The sequence below is a fragment of the Trachurus japonicus genome, chromosome 23, assembly GCF_045865225.1.
Source record: "Trachurus japonicus isolate A0001 chromosome 23, Traja_1.0".
Classification (NCBI taxonomy): domain Eukaryota; kingdom Metazoa; phylum Chordata; class Actinopteri; order Carangiformes; family Carangidae; genus Trachurus; species Trachurus japonicus.
Genome location: NC_140929.1, coordinates 17818054 through 17842043, shown reverse-complemented (window position 1 = coordinate 17842043; position 23990 = coordinate 17818054). Strand labels below are relative to the sequence as shown.

The following is a 23990-nucleotide window of genomic DNA, read 5'->3' as shown; positions in this document are numbered from 1 at the left end:
TGCTCCTTTATTGAGTTGTTAAGAAACGTATGCCATGAATGTTTATACTGTACTATTTGTGCAATAGCCTAAGAAAAAAACAAAACAAAACGAAAGAAAACTCAAACAATCTTGGAGGGTGGAGCGGGAGCGGAAGCTATCGCGGGACTTGCGGCGAGATTCTCGCAGCAGCAGCATCCATCCAGTCCAGTGAGAGCGGCAGAGAAGGAGGAGGGCAGCGCTGCGGCCGTGGGTCTGCTCAGTCCAGTCAAGCATGTCGCTTCAGCGTCCGCAGCAACTTCTTTCCGAGCACCGGAGACCGAGCGGTTCCCAATGGTTCCAGTGAGCGGCAGACTGACCCGGCTCTGTCGACAAACACAACGAAGCGGAGGAAAATGTCTCGGTGGATCTGGTCTCCGCTGCTGCCGCTTCTGCTGCTTCTCCGCTCGCTGAGTGAAGTTCAAGCTCAGGAGGAAAGTGAGTCGCTGGAGCTAGCTTTTTAATACACTGTCTGCTTTCACAGCCGCAACTTTATTTATCTTTTTCAGACTTTAAAGTTGCTCAACGAGGGCTCCACATGAGATAATTGTGTAGGAAAGGAAGGGTAAATGTCACTGTTGGAGAGTAGAGACCTGTTTCTGTAAATCTCAGGAGTCAGTCGACTTGTTATCACAGCAGCAGCAGCAGCAGCAGCAGCAGCTAGCTTAAATATGACTTTATACATGTCAACATCTATCACCCTTCTGTAGTCACAAACAGTGATAGTGTAGATGTAGTGTTAGAAGATGTGTGACAGTCGTCATCATTTACAACCTGAGGTGTGAAATACATCATTTGAATTCATAGGCTATGTAGTTCTGTCACATATGATACAGTATCACAAGACAGGGTTTTCATTGAAAATGCGATTAATCTCGTAGAAGTTAAATAGAAACAAACAAAAAACAAAAAAACACCCACATGTTTGAGTCATGTGGAGCTAAGCAAATGGTGTGTGATGTAAGCAAGTGTGATTGTGAGAGAAAGAAGAGTTGGCTCTGGTAGTTAAAATGGAAATCAATAGAGGTAGATAAAGACAACTGAATATCAACAACGTCTAGTTTAGATGATGAAACAGGCAGGTCTCTGCTGTATAGTTTCACAACAGATGGACAGTGTAAGGTACAAATAATTAAACATTTATGCCAGTCATCAGTATTCATCAGTATTGTAGAAATGTTCCAATGTTTTGCAATATAAGATAAGATGTGATGTTTCTTTGTAAGCAATTAAAAAACAATATTTGTGGGGGGAAATAAAAAATAATATTCTTCAGATGTGAAGGAACATTCTTGTTTGGTACAGACTAGGGCTGTACAATTAATCACAGTGTGACTGAAATGACAAAATAGTCAAATACAATGTCCAAATTGCAAGAAAAAAAAGTTTAAATTTGTCACAACATTGTTGTGCACTGTTAGCACCACAGGTGTCTTGACTGACATATAAATGATTCTCAGAGGGGACATTTTTGTCTGGTGCAAGACCCAACAAAAATGACACCATCAATTTTGTATATTTTTTAAGTGAAAATTAAAAACAAAAAAATGACTATTCACTCTGAAATCACAGTATCTGCCCATATCTTCACAATAATGTTTTTTGTATATCAGAAAAAGTAGTACAGACCCCCCCAAAAAAGAAGAAGAAATTACTCATATTCTCATATCATTAAAAATGTTTAAATAATTGCAATGCTGAAAGTACTGAAATAAGTATTCAGTAAGTCATCCGTTTCTGCTCTTACTCAAACTTCTTTTTTGTCAGGGTAGAAAAGCCTTTGAAATAGCACCATGCTACAATGGACTGGAACAAAAGAAATTCTCAAAAACCTGCACTCTGACATGTGGGATTTACTGCAGGAATAAAACTGGTCACACAGAGAAAAACTGACTTGCTGGTAGTTCTTAAATATGCCGCCCTCTGGTTGATGTGTTGCCCACTGGTTTAGGTGTGTGAGAGAAATGAAGGCAGCAGGTCAGACTCAGACCTGGGCTGGACTCTGACCGGCAAACACAGTCTTGAGTAAAGTTGCACGTGTCCCCACAAACAAATCTAGTGTATTAGTGCATTAGCTGTAATACTTGACATTCTTGCTTGGGTCGGGGGGACAAAGATGCGTCTCAAATGCAATAAGACCATACACATGATCCAAGCAGAACAGCATTAATATGTAGGTCTGTGAATAATCTTAAAATGAGTTCTAAACCACAGTTCTGTGACACTGTTAGAAAAGTTACAGGAAGTTGCTGAAGTAAAAATGGTTATAGGTCATGTTGCGCAAGTTGTGGGCTGCATTCTTTACTGATGAAGACAACAAACAGCCGCATCAACAAACAGCCGCATCAATCAGTGATCACTGACTGATAAACAGCGAGGAAAGTTCAGTCTCAGTGATAACAGCTGGGCTGTGGGACTCCACAGTGATGGGGGTGGGAACTAGATGATGTATGCTGCATAACAGTGTGATTGCCCAGTATGCTGTTAAAATTGCATTGACATTGTTCAAGTCTTGCCTCCATGAAATGCGCGGTATTCCCCTGACAGACAGACAGAATGACGCTGATGATTGAATTATCATTATTCCCAGTATCAAGAGCTGCACTGGCTCGTCACATCTACATGTTGGATCAGTGAAGTGGTCATGGTGTTACGCAGCTGATCAGCACCGCAGATAGACAAGAGGCAGTTCATCTGTAGTTAAATGATTATTTCAGTATTATTTGAAATAAAGAAGAATGTATGAAAAAAAATCAGCATTGACGTAAGCAGAAAGATTCACGTTACCGTTACTGATTGAATATTACAATACTAGGGGTGGGAATCTTTTACTATCTCACGATTCGATTCGATTCTGATTTTTGGGGCTACGATTCGATTCAAAATCGATTTTCGATTTAAAACTATTTGATTGATAATGATTTCTGCTTCAGTCTATCGGTGTGCAAAGGATCCTCATGATCTACTCCAGCCTGCTTTGCAAGACAGAATAACTAAAGTGTCTTTTTCACATTTATTTTATTGAGTTTTAAACATTTATCCATGCTTAGATGGAGTTGTTGAAACTGTTGCATTAAAGCAATATGACAATTGCTTAAGTAACAAAATTAAAAGTGCCTCTTTATTAAAACAAATAGTGCAGTTAAACATGCTGCCTTTTAAATTCTAAGGAAATGGAGACCGACAGCCAGCAGATTTGTTTCATTTTATTATTTTTTTAAATCGATTTTGGGACATTTTATATCGATTCTGAATCGTAAATGAGAATTGCAATTCTTATGTGAATTGATTTTTTGGCACACCCCTATACAATACAATACATTATCTTCAATACTGTACACTGATTCTAAAGTGCTTTAGGCCATAATAAATATTATGACAATACATATTAATCTTTAAAAATATGTGTTTGTTTATGGAGCAATATTAGTATTTCTAAATACAGCTTCATTAGTCGACACAGACTGTGTTCGTACTTCTTCATTCATCCTTTTTGTGTAAGACACATCTGTGGCACTGCTGACCTGGTCTGAGGTCGCCTACTTGGCCCAGCACCAGCAGTGCAAGCTGCTGTTTGTGACTCTGCTGAATTCACTCCACGCCCGCCTGCTGTCACCAAAACAAACTTAATTCCTTTAATTCAATATTTATGAGCCTCCACAGGCTGAATGATGGTCGGATAATGCTCATGTGAGAGAGAGAAATGATAACTGAAAAAATAATCTTTCACATTTCCCTTGATCCTCTACCGCCCTGTTTTGGGGTTAGTCTTTATAAAGTATAATATGAAATAAAATGTTTTTTTTTTAATTCAAGGGATGTAGTTCAAAAGAAAGACAGATGATTAAATGATAGAATCTCTCATAGCTCTCAGTAGGTTGTTCCCTAGTTTAAGAGCATATTTTATAAAAGCTGCGCACTTAAAATAAACAATAAAATTGTTTGTATTAAAAAAAAAAACATTAAGAGCTGTAAAAACAATTGAAAGGATTTCAGCTTTATTCTAAAAGCTACAGGCAGCAAGTGGAGTGAAGCTACAAGCAGCAGGGGAATATGATCTCTCTCCCAACAGTACATTTCTGAATGAACTGAAGTCTGGCTGAGGTTGTAAATATTAGAGATGAGCTTTTTTCATTGGTAACAGAGGGCAGCGAATGTTTGCATAGGAAAAATAAAATAATTGAATCTACCATGTCCTGGTGTATAAACATCTGCAATTTATTTCTGTCTTATGATAATTCTGGTAAATTAACAGACATGATGTAGGCCAGGTTGTCTGGGGACAGCGCAGTGGCGTGGTTGGTGTGCCACACATGGTGATCAATCTCCAGCAGTAATGTGATTTCTCAAAATAAATCTGATTTTTCCCTCTGCCACAGACCGGGTGGTTTTCCTGCCGGGAACTTTCCAGAACGTGAGTGTCTCCCAGAACGAGACCGTGCAGGCCGTGGTGTCCAGGATCGCCCCAGAGATCACCTTCATCACTCTGCAGTTTCACACGCAGCACCGCAACGCCACCCTCTCTTATACCAAGGTGAGAAAGTGTTGTGTTACTGGTTTCAGAGCTTTAACCAGCCAGTATCAGGCTGGATGTGGTGAAGCCAAACACACGAATCATGAATACACACCTGGCAGATCTGGAAGAGATACTGTATAAACACACACTATGAAGTAGCTTCTATAAACAGAAAACATGGATAAAGTGAATCTAACCAGCTGCTGGTTTTAGAAGAGAGGAGGCTGTCATCCTCTCTTCTGATTGGCTGACTATTTTCTGAGTGATCCAATAAAAATGTAGTAGATTTCAGGTAAAACACTCCAAGATACCAAATCCTGGAGGGTTGGATGAAGGGTACCGGTGGACGGGACTTGGGCATTGCTGTTGACTAACTGCTTTGTTGTGACATCACAGAGTCACAGGAAGTCCTAACGGCTGGTTTTAAGGCTCAGTTTCTGAATACAGGCTGTGTGCATTTCTCTGTGGAATGAGGCTCCACAGTATTCACAGTATTAATACAGAACCCAGAGCTGCTTTATAATCACACTACACATGGACATCTGCCTTTATACTGTATGGAGCTTTAATACAAACATGATGAGTAAAAGACTTCCACACACTTTTATACACACACATGGGCCCCATAATAAAATGAGATAGTGTGGCATCCTGGTCATAGTTCCTCTTCTAATGAAGAACTAATTTTTATGGGCAGTTTGTTTTTCCAGTGGCTTGGTAGGTTGCTGTGGTGAACTGAGAGTCTGTAGATAAACTTCTCTTGAGCTGTGATGACACAGATATCAGCCGCTTTTTACCAGCTGAGATGTTCTCCATGCTTTCAGGATTGCACTGAGCATGAAATTACAATGTAAGTGAGTGAAAGCAGGGAGGGTAGATATGAAGATTTGAGATGAAGCTCTGGGATATGGGATGGGTTGTATGTATAATTTCCTGTTAATTGGTAAAATGAAATGACACATTACTTTAATGAGTGTTTTTTGTTTGTGGTGTGGCAGAGTGAAACAGAAAAAATACAAACTAAAGTGTGAAATTGAAAGTTTATGAGCAGGGAGTTAGTTCTACTACTGATTAATGAATGAGGCTTTGTGAGCAGGGTCGTCTGACCCACGGAGAGAAGGGGCAGTCAGCTGATGTACAGTCCCCCGGTCATGAGCCGCAGACGGGGCGGCCCTGAGGGAAAACCTTTCTGGACTCGGTCCCAGAAGTCTCAGGGGGACGGCTCAGTGTGGGGTCAGACCGGCACGGTGGCATTTGGGCTTAATTTAGTTTAGCTCTGTTTTTCCTTTTGATGAAAACAGAAGAAAACAAGAGAAACGAAAACAAATCCATGTGATTGAAGACTTGTCTCACCATGACAGAGAAGAGGCCGTGACGCAAACAAGTGTCAGATTCTGACATGGAACAGATCTGATAGCAAAACACCCAAATCTAAAAAAGGAAATTCATGGTGAGAGAGGACACACACACTGCTGACTTTAGTTTCCTTTATGATGTTATCTTAAATTTACAGGTTTCCTTTTTCTATTCTATTTTGCTCACTCTCACTCAAGCATTAGATCCTTTTTCATGTTATTTATTCTAAAATACACCTATGAAAAGATACGTATATTTGTGGTTTTAAGAATCAAAAACCACGTGACGTCCTCTCTCAGGTTTCTCTCTGGAGCTCTAGTAATAGCCTGTCTTCTGATAGGCTGAGGAATTTCTGAAAAAAAGTAGTAGTAGATTTCAGTTTAAACCTTCTTACAAACCAAATTCTTCAAGGTTGGATGGTGGGTCCAGGTGGGCGGAGCTTGCTGTTGGCTGATAGTGGTGACTGCCTTGTGACATCACAACGTCACAGGAAATCCTGGCGGCTGGTTTTAAGGCTGAGTTTCTGTGTGTTGACTGTATTAATTAGAACCTAGAGCTGCTTTCTAATCACACTACACATAGACATCTAGCATTAGACCATATGAAACACTCTACAGTATGTTTATAATAATGAGCATGTTGAATCACTGTTGTTCCTGTTTCCTGTTGGTGACTAATGAGCAGAACTAAGCTGTAAACCCTTTCTATCTTTGACTGTAACAGTCTGAAGCAGCTCTACTTCTGTGGTATACTAGTTAAATTCAGTGAACACCACATTGAATAGTGTGTCACTACCCACTTCAGCACTCTGAACAAGATTAGACCTATACAATGGAGTTATTGTATGAGAAGGAGGGCTGAGAGTCACTGGGCACAGAGCTTCACCACTGGCCAGCTCGTTACACAACAGCAAGTCAGCGTTTTGTTCACCAACAAAACGCAGCAGTGAGGAGGAAGACATCTCTGTCAGAACATCACTGTCTGACCTTCACACCACATCCAAGTTTACTGGCACAGATTTTTAACAACTCCCTGTATTGAGATCTTGTCAAGGAAATCAGCCTCTGTCTGTCAAACCTCTCTGAAGACTGAACTGTGGAAAAATGCCCCCATTTCATACAAAGCATACAAGAGCTTGTATCTGTGTGTCAAATGAGGTCACCATCTTTGTAAAAAAAATAAAAAATAAATAAAAATAAAAAGATTGAAACACAGCTGGTGAGAAAACAACAAAACCATGACAAAATCACACAGTGTAGTGTCAACCCTCGGTCTTGTTCTCGTTTGCCAACTTGTTTTCTGAGAATGAACCACATCAGGATGTGGTCAATGTGTGTAAAGTTTGTGTTTGAATTTAATGCAACATTTGCACCTTTTTCATACAAAGAAACTTTTAACCTGAAGAGAAAAAGTTATTAGTGTTTTACATTATTATCCTATGAAAAGACCAAGCCAAGGAATCCTATTGAAGATGTAAGTTTTAAAGCCGGTGTTTACAATCAAGTTTTTTTTTTTGCTTGTTAACATGAATACAGTTGTTTTTCTATTATATCATTTTTATATAACAACACAATAATATTTTTTTTTTTAAACCGTGATGTTTTTATATAATACAAGTCGTGTGATGTTTTTATATAATACAAGACATATGATGAGGGAAATAATCAGTGATCACCATGACACACTGTCAGCCACTCTCAGTTCCAGCTTAACAAACAACATAAACAAATTAAACTATGCTAAGTGTTGTGATCCATCTGCTAGTCTCTGGTTCTGGCCTCAACAGACTCCTCCTGAGTCCTTGATTTGCTCAGCGGTGGATCGACTCATGGCCTGATCCACCGTCAGTCAGGAAGTGAGAATGATGACCTCAGACCCAGACTTTTTAGGTTTTTATTTCTTATTTCTGTCACTGTATGTAAAAAAATCTGCAACATACGACAACATATCACAGAGACTCTGTCCTGCATCTTTTTTTTGTACATATTATTGGTGCATCTGCTGACAGGCTGCTGTGTCTGTGTGCTCCAGTTGCCAGGTCTAGGTCTGTCCATCACAGCAGTGGACTCCGGCCTCCTGTCAGCTCTGCAGCTGGGCCAGACCACACTCTCCCTGTTCCTGTCCTCTCCTGACGGCGACACTGTGGCGGGCACCGGGGTCATCCTGTCCTTCAGCAGCAGCGGTACGTCTACATACAAACCGTCTGGCGTGGGAAGTCAAAGGAGGAAGTTGCACACTGCTGATGCTGCATGACTTGACTCATACAGACTCTGTGAGCACTGATTGTGTGCGGTTGTTCTTACTAGCAGTCACCTTGACTAAAACCGCAGGGATTTTTCTTCTGTTGACTTGACACAAGGTTTCTGATGAAACGTGTGCGTGTGTTCTCTGTTTTAGATCCAGTCCCTGGAGCCTGCAACACAGAGTTCAACCTGGACATCGACCCAAACGTCTATATTCACTACAACCTCTATGAGACCACCATCCGCTTTGCACCAGCAAACCTGGGTTATGCAAGGTAACGCAACGCAAAGAGAGCGACTGGCATTATCTGATCGGCTTCCTGTTGAAGCCTGTCTGCAGTAGGCAGCGGCAGCAGCAGCAACTCTGTGCACATCTCACGTCTCCTAGCTGCTGCTGTCAAACCACCACTCGCTTTATTTGCCTTGAAATGATCTCGTGCTCCCTGTCACACACAGCCCCCCTCCTCCTCTCCTCCCCTCCTCTCCTCCACCCCCACTGTGGCTGATAATACTCGCTTCAGTTTTCTCAAGAATGTGTGTGTCACAGTCAGAGCTCTCAGAGGGCAGATAGTCTGAGACCTGCACACACTGTTGTCAGGTTTTGTTTATTTGAATCTGCTTTTGGGGAAGAGAAGCTTTCAGCATGGCTGCTTGTAGCTCTCACTTCTCCATCATAGTAGCTGTTGTTGTTGTTGTTGTTGTTTTGGATCAGAGATTATCTTTTGGAGCCCAGGGGAGGGGATGGACGCATGACGTATCAGCTGTCTGACTCTTTTGTGTTTCTTTGGAATCTTAACAAGTGAACAATGTCTTTGAAGACCGTCAGTCATCCATGATGAGATATGAAGAGGAAGGACTGCGCTGTGAGAAGCACATGAATAGGCCTAATTATGAAAAAAAAAAAAGCCTAATATTGTTAATGTTTCATGTTTTTTGATTATTGTAGGTTTTGTTTGTTTAGAAATCAGGCCAATATGTACATAAGAACATGGATTGATTTCTGATCAGAGTGACTGCTGACTTCACAGATAAAGACAGCAGAAGGTCTGGAGCAGGCTAGCTGCAGAGAATAAATCACCATAGTAACTTGACCAGGATGAATCGGCTTATCCCTTATCTATCCCTTAGCTATAGGTTTCAAATAACAGGCCCCAGGACTGATCCAGGGATTTCAATGACTTGTCTTGTGAGGTCAGGGCTCTGTTGTGATTTTTGGATAGCAGACTTACTGTACTGTACCTTGTGTCAGATTGACTTTTTGACTGCATGCTTAGATCAATACTAATGTCTTTATCTGCTGTTACCTGACTGTGTGTGTGAGGCTTCTTGTTTGACGTGTCTGACTGGCTCAGGTGAGGAGTCCACTTCATGACCTCACACTGTGCTTTAGATATCAGATATCTAGATATCAGACGTGGGTGTGTGTGGTGGATACTAAATAGGACTTTTGCTCTATCCTGATTTTATATGACATTCCAACACTATAACTTACAGTTACATACACACATGCAGTGATAGTCTTTTAACTGACTCCTCCTCACAGAAAAGCTTTCTAGGTTCAGAGTGGACTTGTTTTACATGCTCATCATTAGTGTTTCTGGGCATGACCAGTTCAGAAGCTTCACACTGGTTTGATGTGTGGCTGTGAAATAGATTTTCCAACTTTTTGGGAACGTCTTAAAAATAGAAAATGATAGATAGATAGAATTAATCTCATCACACAGATCTGTGAATGCAGAGAAAACTGCTGTCATGCTCTAAACCTGCTGCATAGTTGGTGTGGTTATAATATTCATGACAGTGGTATGTATGAAAAGTCTGTCCTCATATAGCAGACCCTGAGTGTACTCTCAGTTTGTAAGCTACAGTAATGTGGCCCGATACAGTTGGTAGGATTTATTACAAGTTTAGTTTGAGTTGGAATGTCTCTATCAAACATGCAGCTGAGTGTCTGATAAGCTGCTGTGTCACTTTAATCAGTTTGATCAGCCACACAGGACCATAAACACAGACTCTGCACTTGTTTCCATGCTATGTTTTTCTACACAAAGCCAAGAAACAGCCACAGCAACATATCAGGTTAAACAGGTTTAAAACAGACAGTAACTGTGTCTGTCATGCTTCAAAACTTCATTCCTGTTGTTTTACTTTTCTACTGGAGCTCGGACCACCTCGCTGCAGCTAACAGCTAATTTAGCTCTGAGCTAACAGCTAACTCACGAGCTCCGAGTCCGTTTACAAACCCATGACTCCAACATGAGACATTATACATAACATGTCAGTTCATTTAACCAGAGAAGCTTCAGTGGGGGGTTTAAGGAAGGAGTGTCTTTGTGTAATTCAGATTTAATTCAGACTTTTTGATTTTAATTAGTGATCTAAATGTACTTTCTTTTTTTTTTCAAACACTCATTCATTTTTTAACGTTTACATTTGACATTCAGTTTTTCCTACAACACACTGCACAAAGGAAATCCAGGATTTAAAACACACTGGATGTGGTTGTTGTAGACAACAACAACAATAAGGGGATTTGGTTTCTGTGTGTCAGTTTGATGCTTCCTGAGTTGAGACAAATTCTAAACAACTCTTCTGTACAGTTACAGTACCATGCAGAACAGTGGTAATGAAAGTGTGACTTCATGAGGTTGTTTACCTCGGTACTGTGACAAAAGTCAACTGTCTCACAAAGCCAGTTTAACTTGTGCCTGCGCGGTGGTGTTGTGATGATCACACCTCACTCGTGTATTCAGTAGTGCAGGCGCCTGTTGATTCGAGGCGTTGGTTAAACCACTGACTTACAATAGAGCTAAATGTCGTCCGGTTTCAGTTCTGGTGCTGCTTCTCACACTCAGCCACTCTCTCAGTCTTTGTCTTTGTCTCTTCCATGTGTCACTGACATGATAAACATTTGACCAAAGCCAGGCAGCCTCTGCCTCTGCCCCACCATCAGCTGCTGTCAAAATATTCTCTGTTCAGATAACATCGGTGACCCTGTGCTCTGTCTCCTTCAGGGGGGAAGCTCCTCCGGCCTGTGATGAATCTACAGGCACCAACACCCGCTGGCGGCTGCAGTACGACGTCTACCAGTACTTCCTGCCCGAGAACGACCTGTCAGAGCGCAGCCTGTTCACCGGCTTCCAGGCCGTGGCCGACATCCAGGGCATGATGGACAACGGCAAACATGTAGGCACCACAGAGATGATCACTGAGCAGGGAAATCATTCACAATCTTTTTTCCACAAATTAAAATAGTTCCCAGGTGTCTTAAAGACATGTCTATGACATGCTTTGGTCAAACATTATTGTCAGGCAACTAAGGGAACAGCTGGTACAACCACATGGATTTTAACCTAGGGAGCCTGAATATTACAGATTTTTTTTTTTTTTTTTTTTTTTTTTTTTTTTTAATTTATTTTTTATTGACATTCAGAAACAGACATTCACAGCATATACATCATGTGAGCATACTTCTTACATATGTTGTCTGCCCTAAATGCCGAAATAGTATTTTAGTTTATATCCAAGTTATGAGAAGAAAAACTTACAACCATAACAACAATTGAAACAAACAAACAAAAAAACTATGTACTGGTAGGGAGTGATCTTTCTCATACATCATAGCTATTGGTTTGTGAAAATAAAATCCGGCCTATAAGGCATGACATATTTGACCCAGTTTTCCCAGTATGATGTAAATTTCTCCAATTTGTGATTAACAAAAGCTGTTATCTTTTCCATTTTATAAATGTCCATTGTGATATCCATCCATAGATTTATGGTTGGGCTCTCCGGTGATAACCATTTCCTGGTGATACTCTTTTTACAGGCCACCAGCAAAATATTTACTAAATGTTTATCTCTTTTCGGCCATTCCTGAGGTATGTGTCCAAAAAACATAGTCTTACTCTCAAGGGGTATTTCACATTTGAAGATATCCTGTAGAGCGTTGTGTATTTCTCTCCAGTAGTCCCTCAAGACAGAGCAGTCCCAAAAAATATGGTAGTGGTTTGCACTTTGATTTCCACAGTTCCTCCAGCAGATAGGAGAGTTATTATCATAGTGAGACTTCTGGGAGGGTGTTATAAAGTACCTAATTAGGCTCTTCCAGCCGAATTCCCTCCACTTTTGCGAGCTGGTACATATCCATTGATACCTCCATATTGCCGTCCATTCTTCCTCAGATATATTTATCCCTCCTTCCTTCTCCCATTTTATTTTAATATATGAAGTTGAATGTGATTTCAAATCCAATAGACCCTTATACAGACATGAAACAATTCTATCAATAGTTTCTGAATTATAGCTTTTTATAAACAATTCAATCAAACGTGTGCTTGTCTTTGTTACATTTTTCATCTTCGTATCAACATAATGCCGTAACTGCAGATATCGATAGAAGTCTTGTTTTTCTAATAAATGTGTCCTTTTAAGCGTTTCAAAACTGACCAATTTTCCATCTTTCATTATACTACATAGGACTGTTATACCCTTAGCTATCCAGTCCTTGAATCTAGAATCAAATTTATTAGGTGTAAACTCTGACTCGTAAGCACACCATTTAAGAGCTGTAATATTGGTCTCGAGTTTATATTCCTTTATGATAGTTTTCCATGTTTTAAGGGTCCATTTCACCCATGGGTTATCAATGTTGTTTATATGGGTTTGTAAATTGTTATCAGCTAAAGTTGCCTGAATGGGAATGGACAACATTGTTTCCTCAAGGTTTTTCCATTGGGCAGTGTATGACGGGTTACACCAGCATATCACTGCTCTCATCTGTGCTGCAAAATAATAATATCTGAAATAAGGCAAGCCCCATCCTCCCTTTTGCTTAGCCAGCTGTAAAGTTTTGAGACGAACCCTTGGTCTTTTACCTTGCCATATATACCTAGATAACATCTTGTCCCACTCGTTAAATTGATTTTGGTTAATCTCTATTGGCAGGGTTTGAAATAAATATAAAAATCTTGGCAATATATTCATTTTGATAGAGTCAATTCTGGAGCTAAGGCTAAAGAAGGGAATTAAATTCCATCTTGCTATGTCGTCCTTTATTTTTTTATGTATGGGTAGATAATTCTGTTCAAATAATTTTGTAAGATCTTTTGGTAGGTTGATGCCTAGGTATTTAAAAGACTCTGTTTGCCATGCCAGGGGGTAACTACCTTTTATTTCTTCTGGTGGGCTATAATTATATGTAAGTAGCTGGGTTTTACCTATATTGATTTTATACCCTGATAATTGGCCGTACTGTTCAAATGATTGCATCAATTTAGGTAAAGAGTATGTTGGGTGTCCAAGGTAGACCAAAATGTCATCCGCATAACAGGCCAATTTATATTCCGTCCCTTTAATAGTGATTCCCTTGATGTCTTCATTTTGTCTAATGAATTGAGCTAGTGGTTCCAAATATAATGCGAAAAGTAATGGTGACCATGCACAACCCTGTCTGGTGCCCCTTTCTAGGGTAAAACTGTTAGATAAATATCCATTGATTTTAATCCTAGCAGTAGGATTGTTATATAGTGCCTGTATAGTTTTAATAGTCGTATCATGGAAGCCGAATTTATATAATACCCTGTAGAGAAAGTTCCAATTGACGGAATCAAAGGCTTTTTCAGCGTCTACGCTTATCACAATTGCTTTAATTTTATTTTTTTGTATATGGTCCATAATATGTAGTGTCTTTCGTATATTGTCTTGTGTTTGGCGTTGATGTATGAAACCTGTCTGGTCGTTATGTATCAATGTTGGTAGAAACTCTTCCAATCGTTTGGCCATAATAGACGTAAAAAGTTTATAGTCCACATTAAGAACAGAAATTGGCCTAAAAGATCCACACTCCATTTTATCCTTGCCTTCTTTTGGTATGGCTGAAATTATTGCCTCCTTCCAGCTGGGTGGCGTTTGTGCCTTTTTCAAAGCCCAATTCAATGTGGGAAGTAGAACGGGTATTAGTTCTTTTTTAAATTCTTTATACCACTCTGCCGTGTAACCATCAGATCCTGGTGACTTGCTTAATTTAAGCCTACTAATTGCAGCTTTTAATTCTTCTTCAGTTATGTCTGCTATCATTGTTTGATTTTGTTCTTCATCTAGAGTGGGTAGGTCTAGGGAATTCAGGAAGCTGTCAATCTGAGTTACAGTCCCACCAGGGACTTCGGAATATAGGGTTTTATAAAATACTTCAAAAGCTTCCTGAATTTCATTTAATTTATTTTTTATCACTTTTGTTCTTGGGTCCCTAATTTTATGAATTGTATTTTCCGCTATCTTTTTTTTCAGTTTCCACGCCAGTATTTTTGTAGATTTAGAGCCACTTTCATAGTGTCTCTGTTTCAGAAACATTACATTTTTCTTGATTTCTTGTGTGGCTAGATTATTAATTTCATTCCTAATGTTTTTAATTTCTCCTAGTGTATCCTGTGCCGAATCCATTTTATGTTTTCTTTCTAGTTCCTTTAGTTTGTTTTTTAAGTCCTCTAATTTTCTATTCCTATTTCTTTTCTTGAATGAGGATATTGCTATAATTTTTCCTCTTAGTACAGCCTTCAAAGTATCCCATAATATGGGAGGTGAGACCTCTCCAGTATCATTGAACTCTAAGAAGAGACTAATTTCTGATTTAATTTGTGCCTTAAAGGATGGATCATTTAACAGGCTTGAGTTCAATTTCCATGTATTATTTTTTAACCGTAGGTTAAAATCAATGGATAAGTATATTGGTGCATGGTCACTTAGATCTATCGTCCCAATTCCACAAGTATGTATTTTATCTTTATCCTTGCCAAATGTTATAAAATAATCTATCCTTGTATAGAGAGAGTGAGGAGCAGAGTAGTGAGTGTAATCCCTTCTGTTAGGGAAAAGGTCTCGCCATATGTCAATTAAGCCTACCTCCTCAAGAAGTGTATTTACTTTCTTATATAGGGATTTCATATCGTGAGTTTTCCTACTAGACGAGTCTAACTTGGGCTGTAAATGTATATTTAAATCCCCTCCGCAAATCAAAAGGCCTTCTGTTTCTGTTACCATAATATTAGTGATTCTTTGGAAGAAACTAATATCACTTCCTGGGGGGGCATAAACGTTCAAAAGGGTGATTGGATTCCCATCTATCTTTCCTTTTACTAAAATAAATCTGCCCTCTTTGTCACCCATTTCGGATACTTTTTCAAAATTTAGTTTGCTTGAAATGAGGATTGCAACTCCTCTCCTATGTCCTGATTTATATGAAGAAAAGAACAAATTAGTGAAGCCCATTCTCTTTAATTTTACGTGCTCCTTATCTGTCAGGTGGGTCTCCTGTAAGTAGACTATATGGGCTTGTTCTGCTCTCACTTTAGATAGGATTTTGCTACGTTTAATTGGGTTTAACAGCCCATTGACATTAAAAGAAATAAATTTTACTTTGTCACTAGCCATGCGTATTCACTGTGTCAACAAAATAAACAAAGTAGGACTTAGTAGATCTACTCCCTGAACAAACAATAACATTGAACATAGGTAACAGGTAAAGAAATAGAACTGTGATTCCAAGGCTGGGGTCTCTAATAGATGACCCTGGGCTGAGCTAGAAAGAACGTCTAGCTGTGAGGGAAAGCCTCTCCCACCTGTGGGCTGAGGGCCCCCACCATGGCACTTGGAGAAAGGAGGAGAAAGGTCTCTGTTCATTACACAGAAAGTGTGTCCTTATGCATCCCTCGCTTATATATATATATTCTCACCCAACTGGGGTAAAAGTATATGCAAATATTTTGAGGTGGGCGTAACACCGCATATTTTAAGTTCTGTTTAGTTTTACCTCACTTTAGAAGTCAGTCAGTACTTATGACTCCTCTGAAGAGGGTGTGACCTGTCTTCTGAAGGCTCGCAGTCTCTCTCTGATGTTTTTCTCTCGCTCCTCACCTGTCCCTCGCCGGATCGGTCCTCCCGCTGTTTCCCAGGCGGTGCGGGACAGCTGCTCAGCCAGACTCTCCTTCGGTGTAATCACACTGACTGGTAGCCCTCTGTCCTTCATGTCTGTGGTCGCCTCCTCCGCTGTCTGATATAGACGTGTTCCATCCTCATAAAACACTCGTAGTTTAGCCGGGAACGGAGTGTGGAAGCGGATATTTTTCTGCTTTAACACCCGCTTCGCCTCTGCGTATTCCTTCCTCTTCTGCAGGACTGCTGGAGGGTAATCCTGGTCAAAGTATATTAGCCTCCCGTTCAGGAAAACCTTCTTCTTTTCCCAAGCTCTGCGTAGAATCTCTTCCTTAACCTTATAGCGGAGGAATTTGACTATTATTGACCGCGGTTTGTCTTGCCTGTCTCCGGTGGGTCTTGGTGCCAGCGCCCGATGCGCCCTCTCGATGTCGAGCTCCGCGGTAGGGTTTATCCCCAGCGTGTCCCGCAGTAGTTTTTCCACAAAGTCCATCATAGACGATCCCTCGGCTCCTTCAGGAACATTATATATCCTTAGATTCTCCCGTCGGGATCTTCCTTCATGGTCGAGTAGCTTGTTTTCTTGCTGGTGTATGACTTTTATCACCTTATTCAGCACCTGCTCCAGGTTTTGAACGCGGTCTTCCACTTTTTCAATTCGCACCTCTGCCTCCGCTATTTTTTGGTTAACGCTGGTAATCTCTGATTTAATATCGTTCAGTTGTTCTTTTGTGTCTTTTCGGAAGTCCCGAATCTCCTCCAAAACTTTTGCCAGACTTGCGGCGGCACTTGAAAGAGCTGGGTTAGCATTAGCTTCGCCATCTTGTTCCTTCGTAGGAGAGCTGTTCTCCGAATTTTCTGCATTTGCAGTTTCTGCGGCGGTGATTTCTTTGTTTGCACGCGTCTTCCCCATTCTTGCCCCTCTTGTCTGTTCAAGTAATGTCTGAAGATCTGGTATTTGACGGTCTAAAGGGGCAAAATAACTATTTTCGCGAGGGAGCTGTTACTTTAGGCTGCCATTCAGGATGGTGACGTCACCGGAACTCACACAGATTTTTTTTTTAACATTTATTTTTTATTTTCAATTTAAACAAACATACAGTATTTCATAAACAGCTCAGCCACGAATCATCAGTCTTCACAGATTCAAAAGAGAAAAAACATATTAGGATAGTGTCATTTCAATGAAATAAAATAAAGTACACAGGGATAGAGAATACACAGTTATTCCTTCAGTTCATCCATCTCAAGGTATTTAAGTACAGGACTCCAAATTCTGTTAAACATTTGTGTTTTGTTCTTGCTAGAGAACTGTATCCTTTCTAAGTGCAACACATGAATCAGCTCTCTTTTCCACATAACATATGTTGGCACGTTATCTGACTTCCACATAAGTAGAATGAGTTTTCTCGCTACAACCATACCATATGCAATAGCCTGACTTCCATACTTATTTATCAAAGGTTACACACTCATGGCTCCCAAAACAGCAACTTCCGGGGTTTGGTTCCCAGTTTTTATTAAAGGCTTTAGAGAAACATGTGAATATACTTTCCCAATAGGTAAACAATTTCCAACATGTCCAAAGAGAGTGCAGCAACAACCTTTCTGTCTCTAAACCTGCTACAAGGGGGGGACACCTCGGGGAATATCCTGTGTAATCTGTTTTTGGAATAGTACAATCAATGTATTGTTTTGAACTGTATCAGATTGTATCTGGACTTAATTTAACATTTATGTACACTTTAAAGACATTCCTCCCAGATCTCCTCATCCATCACCTCACCCAGTTCAGCCTCCCAATTTTTCTTAAAAAACACCTGTAGTAACATCTGTGTATTCTTGTATGGTTTGATAAAAGTAAGATACTTCCCCTTGGTTGTGTGGGTCAAATTTACTAATCTTTTCAAGAAAGTTACAGGAGCAGATCACAGCTTCTTTTTTGTCAATTCTCACATTTTGGGGACCAGAGGGCAAGACAAATACCCAGATATATGTTAAAGAGCCTTCAGAAAATGATATTTCCATAATATGTCCACTTTAAAGCTGACAGCAGCCCACTCACCTCCCCCCTGCAGGTCATGACACTGCTGTCATCAGACATGAGCATGGCCGTGTTCAACTCCATCCCCGGCCAGGGCGTCGTCTACTCGGTCATCGTCAGAGACCCGCTGTTGAACACCTCGGCCTCCTACGTCCCCGTCCACACCTACGCCTGCAGCTTCGCCTCCACTCTGGACGGCTGTCGAACACTGGGTGAGCTCCCACATCCTCCTCATCTCATCTTTGATGGTGTTGGATGAATTCTCTGCATGCAAACACATTTTACATTTGTTCTTATTTGTTCAATTCCAGGAAAAGCTTCTACAAAGGTGTTTTTCACCATCACTGGTTTGGCTGGACTGTTTGTCTGCTTCTTTGGGCATCGATTCTTCAAATGTGGTGAGTAGTTTGACCTCATGTTGTGTTATTACTGAAATCTTTGTGGTTTGAGTTCCAGGTAGTTGTTTGTGTTGTTCCTTTTTCTTCCTCTGTGTAGTTTTTCTGGTTCCATCATGTCCACTGAACCTGGAGGTGGGAAAGGTGAACATGAGACCTGTGTCAGTGGGATTCACTAAATATTATGTTTTTTATTTGATGTACTTATATGAGATAAAGTCTGTTCCAATTCTAACACCTGTTACCCCTGTGCCACCAAAAAGAACCTGATTCTAGTTCTGGTGTAACTGGTTCAATTCTGGTGCCTCCAAAGAACCAGTTTGCTTTTCCACTGGTAAGGATTTGAGAGCCAGGAGCTGGTGCTTAGGCGGTGAAGGGGAATTGCTGTTTTTTACAATCTGGACCTTATTTCTAGCATAAAATACAATCATTTACATTTACTCATTCCGACGAAATTAGATCCAGCTGAGAGCCGCGTATATCCGTATATTGCGATTATCTGCCGCGAAACTCATTCATTTCACCAATATTTTGTTATGATATGCTAGTGCTATTCCCCTCTGAGTCCGGGGTTACCTGTTATCAACATCTGGGGTCTGTAGGTTGACCTACTGACCTCTGACCAGGATGATATCAACTCTGAGCGCTGCGCGGCTCATTCTGATAATAATGATTCCACTTCGGCATTCGGGTCCATAGATGATTATCATCCAGGTCAGAGGTTAGTAGGTCAACCTACAGACCCCGGATGTTGATAACAGCTAACCCCGGACTCAGAGGGGAATAGCACTAGTGTATCATAACAAAATATTGGTGAAATGAACGAGTTTCGCAGCAGATAATGTGTTATTTACAGGCTGCATTCCACTGCCCTGTGTACTCGCATTATACGGATATATGTAAGTGGCTCTCAGCTGGAGCTAATTTCGTCGAAATGACTTGTAATGACACCAAAGTTGTCTGGGTGAGTAAATGATCGTATTTTATGCTAGAAATAAGGTCCAGATTGTAAAAAAAGGGCAATTCCCCTTTAATGGTGGGGTTTCCAGTCATGGTTCCCTCCATGATCAGCAGAGGCTTAATGACATGAGTCCAACAGAAGTAGGACTCTCATTCACTGACGGGTCAACAGACAGCTCCGGTCTGTGTCCTTGAGCTGCAGCAGCCTCTGCTCTCATGTGCTCTCTGCATGTGATGCACAAATGTATTTGTTCCAAACTCAAACCCATGACTGTGATGAGCCGGCAGCTCTGAGGGTCCTGATGGTCTGAGGAGGCCACGCTGGTGCTGACGTCCTGTGTCTCTGTCTCCTCCTCTCTCCTTCTCCTCCTCCGTCCCTCTCTCTGTCTCCTCTCTCCTCCTTCTCCTCCTCTTCCTCTGTCCCGCTCTCTGTGTCCTTCTCTGTCTCCTCTGTCCTTCTTACTGTCTCCTCTCTCCTTCTCCTCCTCTGTCCCTCTCGCTGTCTCCTCTCTCCTTCTCCTCCTCTTCCTCTGTCCCTCCCTCTGTCTCCTCTCTCCTCCTCTTCCTCTGTCTCCTCTCTCCTTCTCCTCCTCTGTCCCTCCCTCTGTCTCCTCCTCTGTCCCTCTCTCTGTCTCCTCTCTCCTCCTCTTCCTCTGTCCCTCTCTCTGTGTCCTTCTCTGTCTCCTCTGTCCTTCTCGCTGTCTCCACTCCCCTTCTCATCCTCTGTCCCTCCCTCTGTCTCCTCTCTCCTTCTCCTCCTCTGTCACAGAGTTGTTCTGCATGGGATTCAGCTTCGCAGCGTTCTTCTTCTTTGTGCTGATCACCAGGACGACGGAGCTGAGCTACGACAGTGAGTCCCCTCCTCTCTGTGTCAGTAATACGCTGCAGCTTTGCCTCCAGACCCGACGTCCCCCCCTGACTCTGTCCGTCTCTGTCCCTCCACAGTTCGCCTGGCCGTGTCGGCGGTGATCGGCGTGGTGGGCGGAGTCATCCTGGTGATGAGCTGGTGGCGCTTCGGGTCGGTCATGGCCTGTGTGGTGGTGGTCGGCCTCATGCTGGGCTTCCTCATCGCCTCCACCGTCCTCTTCACCCCCCTCGGTACGAACACACACGTCACAGTTTGTCTGTTAGTTGTTGCTGTTGTTGTTGTTGTTGTTGTTTGTGACCCTGTGTGGTGCTGATCCTCCTCCAGGCGACCTGGACGTGTTCAGGCGCTCGGACGTGGTTTTCTGGGTGACGTTCTGCTCCATCATGATCATCGTCCCGCTCTTCTTTGTGCGCTGGCCCAGAGAGGTAACACACACACACACTGACACCAAGCCTCATCTCTACAGATAAAGGAATAAAAAAGAAGCAGAGGAGTTTGTGTGTTTTAAAGAGGAGGTTAAAGTAATCACACATTAAGCAAGTTAAAGGGATAATTCAACATTTGGCAAACTGGCCCATTGCCATAATTCCTATAGTCTTAGCAGTAGGTTTGTTACCTTTAATTGGCTTTATGCACAGCTTCACTACTTCCTGAACTTTAGCCAGCTCCTTTATTTCCTGTCTTACATTATTGGACAAACTGATTAATCCAGGTGTCTGACCTCAGAACAATGGTCAGACACTTGGATTAATCAGTTTGTCCAATAATGTAAGACAGGAAATAAAGGAGCTGGCTGGTTCAGGAAGTAGTGGAGCTGTGCATAAAGCCCGTTGTCGGTGCAAGCTATTTTTAGAACGGTGAAGCAGAGCTTTAAAGGGATAGTTCAACATTTTGGCAAATTGGCCCATTGCCATAATCCCTATAGTTTTAGGAGTAGGTTTGTTACCTTTATTTGTCGGTGCAAGCTGTTTTTAGAACGGCGAAGCAGAGCCGCGAGCTGCTCAGAGCTACGCTGTGGCAAATTTCCAAAATAAAACGACCGGAAGTGTAAATTAGACAAACAGACGATTCAATATTTTTTCATTCTCTCTCTGCGGCCCAGTACCAAATGATCCACGGCCAGGTCCTGGTCCACGGCCCGGTGTTTGGGAACCCCTGTAATAGAAGATATTGTGTCATTTTGAAAGTGCAGCAGTGTGTTGTGTGGTGATGTGCAGATGTTTGTGTTTCCAGGGTAACATCACCACATGTGGTGTGGTGGGAGCGTACGCCGTGATCCTGGCCGTCAACGCCTACATCTACACCAGCCTGTCCTACATCACCCTCAACATCCTCAAGCGCTTCCTCAACAACAACTTCAGCGCTGCCTTCACCGACGTACCGTTCCAAACCATCGGTGAGTCCCTCGCTCCGCTCACACGTCTTAATATTGAACTCTGCGACGCCAACCAACATGTCTCGTCCCTCTCTCTCTCTCTCTCTCCCCCCTTTTCCCCCCAGACTACGTCATGATCACGGTGTGGGTGGTGCTGGGCGTCTGCGGCATCGTCCTGCAGCTGTACCGCGAGCGCGAGCGGCCGTTCTTCCCTCCCAGTCCGTACCTCATGTGGCTGCAGGAGCGCGAGCGACGGACCACCAACGTCCTGGACCCGAGCCACCACTTCCCCCCGCTGCCCAACCGCCTGCTGGCCCGAGCGCGGCAGCTCACCAAGCGCATGGAGCCGGCAGGAGAACACACGCCTCTGCTGCTGTGAGCCTCCAGCGGCCTCGTGGCCTCCGTCCACAGGAGCCTCACACTGACAGTGATGCTGTGTGAGCTGAGGAGGCTCAGTGCAGAGGGAGCTCGTTCTGACCACACAGGGATCAACACTTCACTGAGGCTTTTTATCTGGACCACAGGAACAAACACTTGTCCTCATGTTGCCGCAGCCGTCGATGCTTTGTGTCTGTGTGTTTGCACTAAAGTCACAACCTACTAAAGATTCACACAGCGAGTTGGATTCATGCTACAACATCAGTTTTTAAAGGGATAGTTCAACATTTTTGCAAATTTGCCTATTTCCATAATCCCTATAGCTTTAGGAGTAGGTTCATTACCTTTAATTGTCGGTGCAAGCAGTTTTTAGATCGGCGGGGCAGAGATGTGAGCTGCTTAGCTAATGCAACGGAGACGCATGGTACTCTCACCTTTCCCTCATCAAACTCATCAAATACACAATCCAACAACTCCAAAACACTGGTGTACAAGTTGTGACCTGCACATTCACCACATTATGAAATAATAACGTAACATTACGAGACAGAGTTGTTTTCGAGACAAATGCAGCAGGAACTACATTTCAGAAACAGTTTCTGGGTGGAGTGATTTCAAAAGCAAAAGTAATTCATGTGACGTAATGTTACATATTTATACGTTATTATTTCATAGCGTGGTGAATGTGCAGGTCACAACTTGTCCACCAGAGCGTTTTGGAGTTGTTGGATTGTGTATTTAGTTTGATGAGGGAAACGTGGAAATACCGTGCGCCTCCGTAGCGTTAGCTGAGCAGCTTGCGTCTCTGCCCCGCTGATCTAAAAACAGCTTGCACCGACAGTTAAAGGTAATGAACCCACTCCTACGACTATAGGGATTATGGCAATAGGCCAATTTGCCAAAATGTTGAACTATCCCTTTAAGGACTGAAACTAAATATTGGAAGTCAACACAACAGGAAACCACACCAGAGTTTTTAAACTACACACTTTTAATAAACCTGTTTGAGATCATGTAGATGATGAAGATGAGGTTTGTGGGTATCTCATGATTGAGCTCTGAATGTCCGTTTGTCTCATAAAGTGATGGTTGCGTGAGTTATGACCAGGAAACAGCAGGAGCAGCAGCAAAGGGAGTTCATCCCCAAAAATCAGTTCAAAGCAGTTTAAAACTGTCCACAGAGAGAAGCCAGCATCACAAGAACTATAATTTGCAAACTGTTTTTCAGCTTTCAAAATAAGACATCCACTTCAACTTCAGTAGACAAGCTCAACACTTTTGTGTAGGATACAAAGTATCAGTGGTTAACACATTTAGTTCCACAGCAAAGATCTGTGTGATGACTGAACAAGTGGTAAAAAAAAATTAAAAATAAGTCAAATACTTATTAATTAATTGATAATTAATGTAGCTCCTTTTTGACATGGCTGCTGAGCTTCTCACACACTGACCACAGATCAGTCCCTCACACAACCTCACGTCAGACAACCTCAGCTGTCACTTTGACGTGCGAGGATCAGCAGGTGGTTGAAACAAGGTCATGCAGATCACAAACTGACAGTGAATGAAAAGAGTGACGCACTTTTTTACACTTTTGTTATCTTCACACAACAGAAGAAAAGAACTGCTTTTGTCTCTGTGTTTAACTCCTCTGCTGCCCCCCTCAGTCCTCTTGTACTTTGCACACTGGATTTTAATATTTAATTTTTCCTCCTCGGTGTAAGATGCTGATTGATGTATCGATGTGTTGATGTGTGACTCTCACCTGTGTGCCAAGACAGATCTCAGGGTTTCACGCTCAGCTTTTAGCCCACCATGCACACACACAGTGAGTGAAGCACTCAGTGTTTTCTTCAGCTGCACAGCTCCACTCTCTGCTCTCCTGACTGTAGAGAGAAAAAAAAGCCA

The 23990-nt window shown here is 42.0% G+C and overlaps 1 protein-coding gene across 1 annotated transcript; it reads left to right on the top strand.

Moving 5' to 3' along the window:
• The first annotated feature begins 184 nt into the window (after positions 1-184).
• On the top strand, positions 185-22361 carry tm7sf3 (transmembrane 7 superfamily member 3). Its single transcript, XM_085768925.1, has 12 exons — positions 185-456; positions 4398-4552; positions 7922-8072; positions 8288-8408; positions 11148-11319; positions 18141-18318; positions 18418-18504; positions 20231-20311; positions 20407-20559; positions 20654-20754; positions 21563-21725; positions 21830-22361. Exons 1-12 carry the CDS (start codon positions 375-377, stop codon positions 22081-22083), a joined length of 1698 nt encoding a protein of 565 aa, XP_085625051.1. The 5' UTR covers positions 185-374; the 3' UTR covers positions 22084-22361.
• The last annotated feature ends 1629 nt before the right edge of the window (positions 22362-23990 follow it).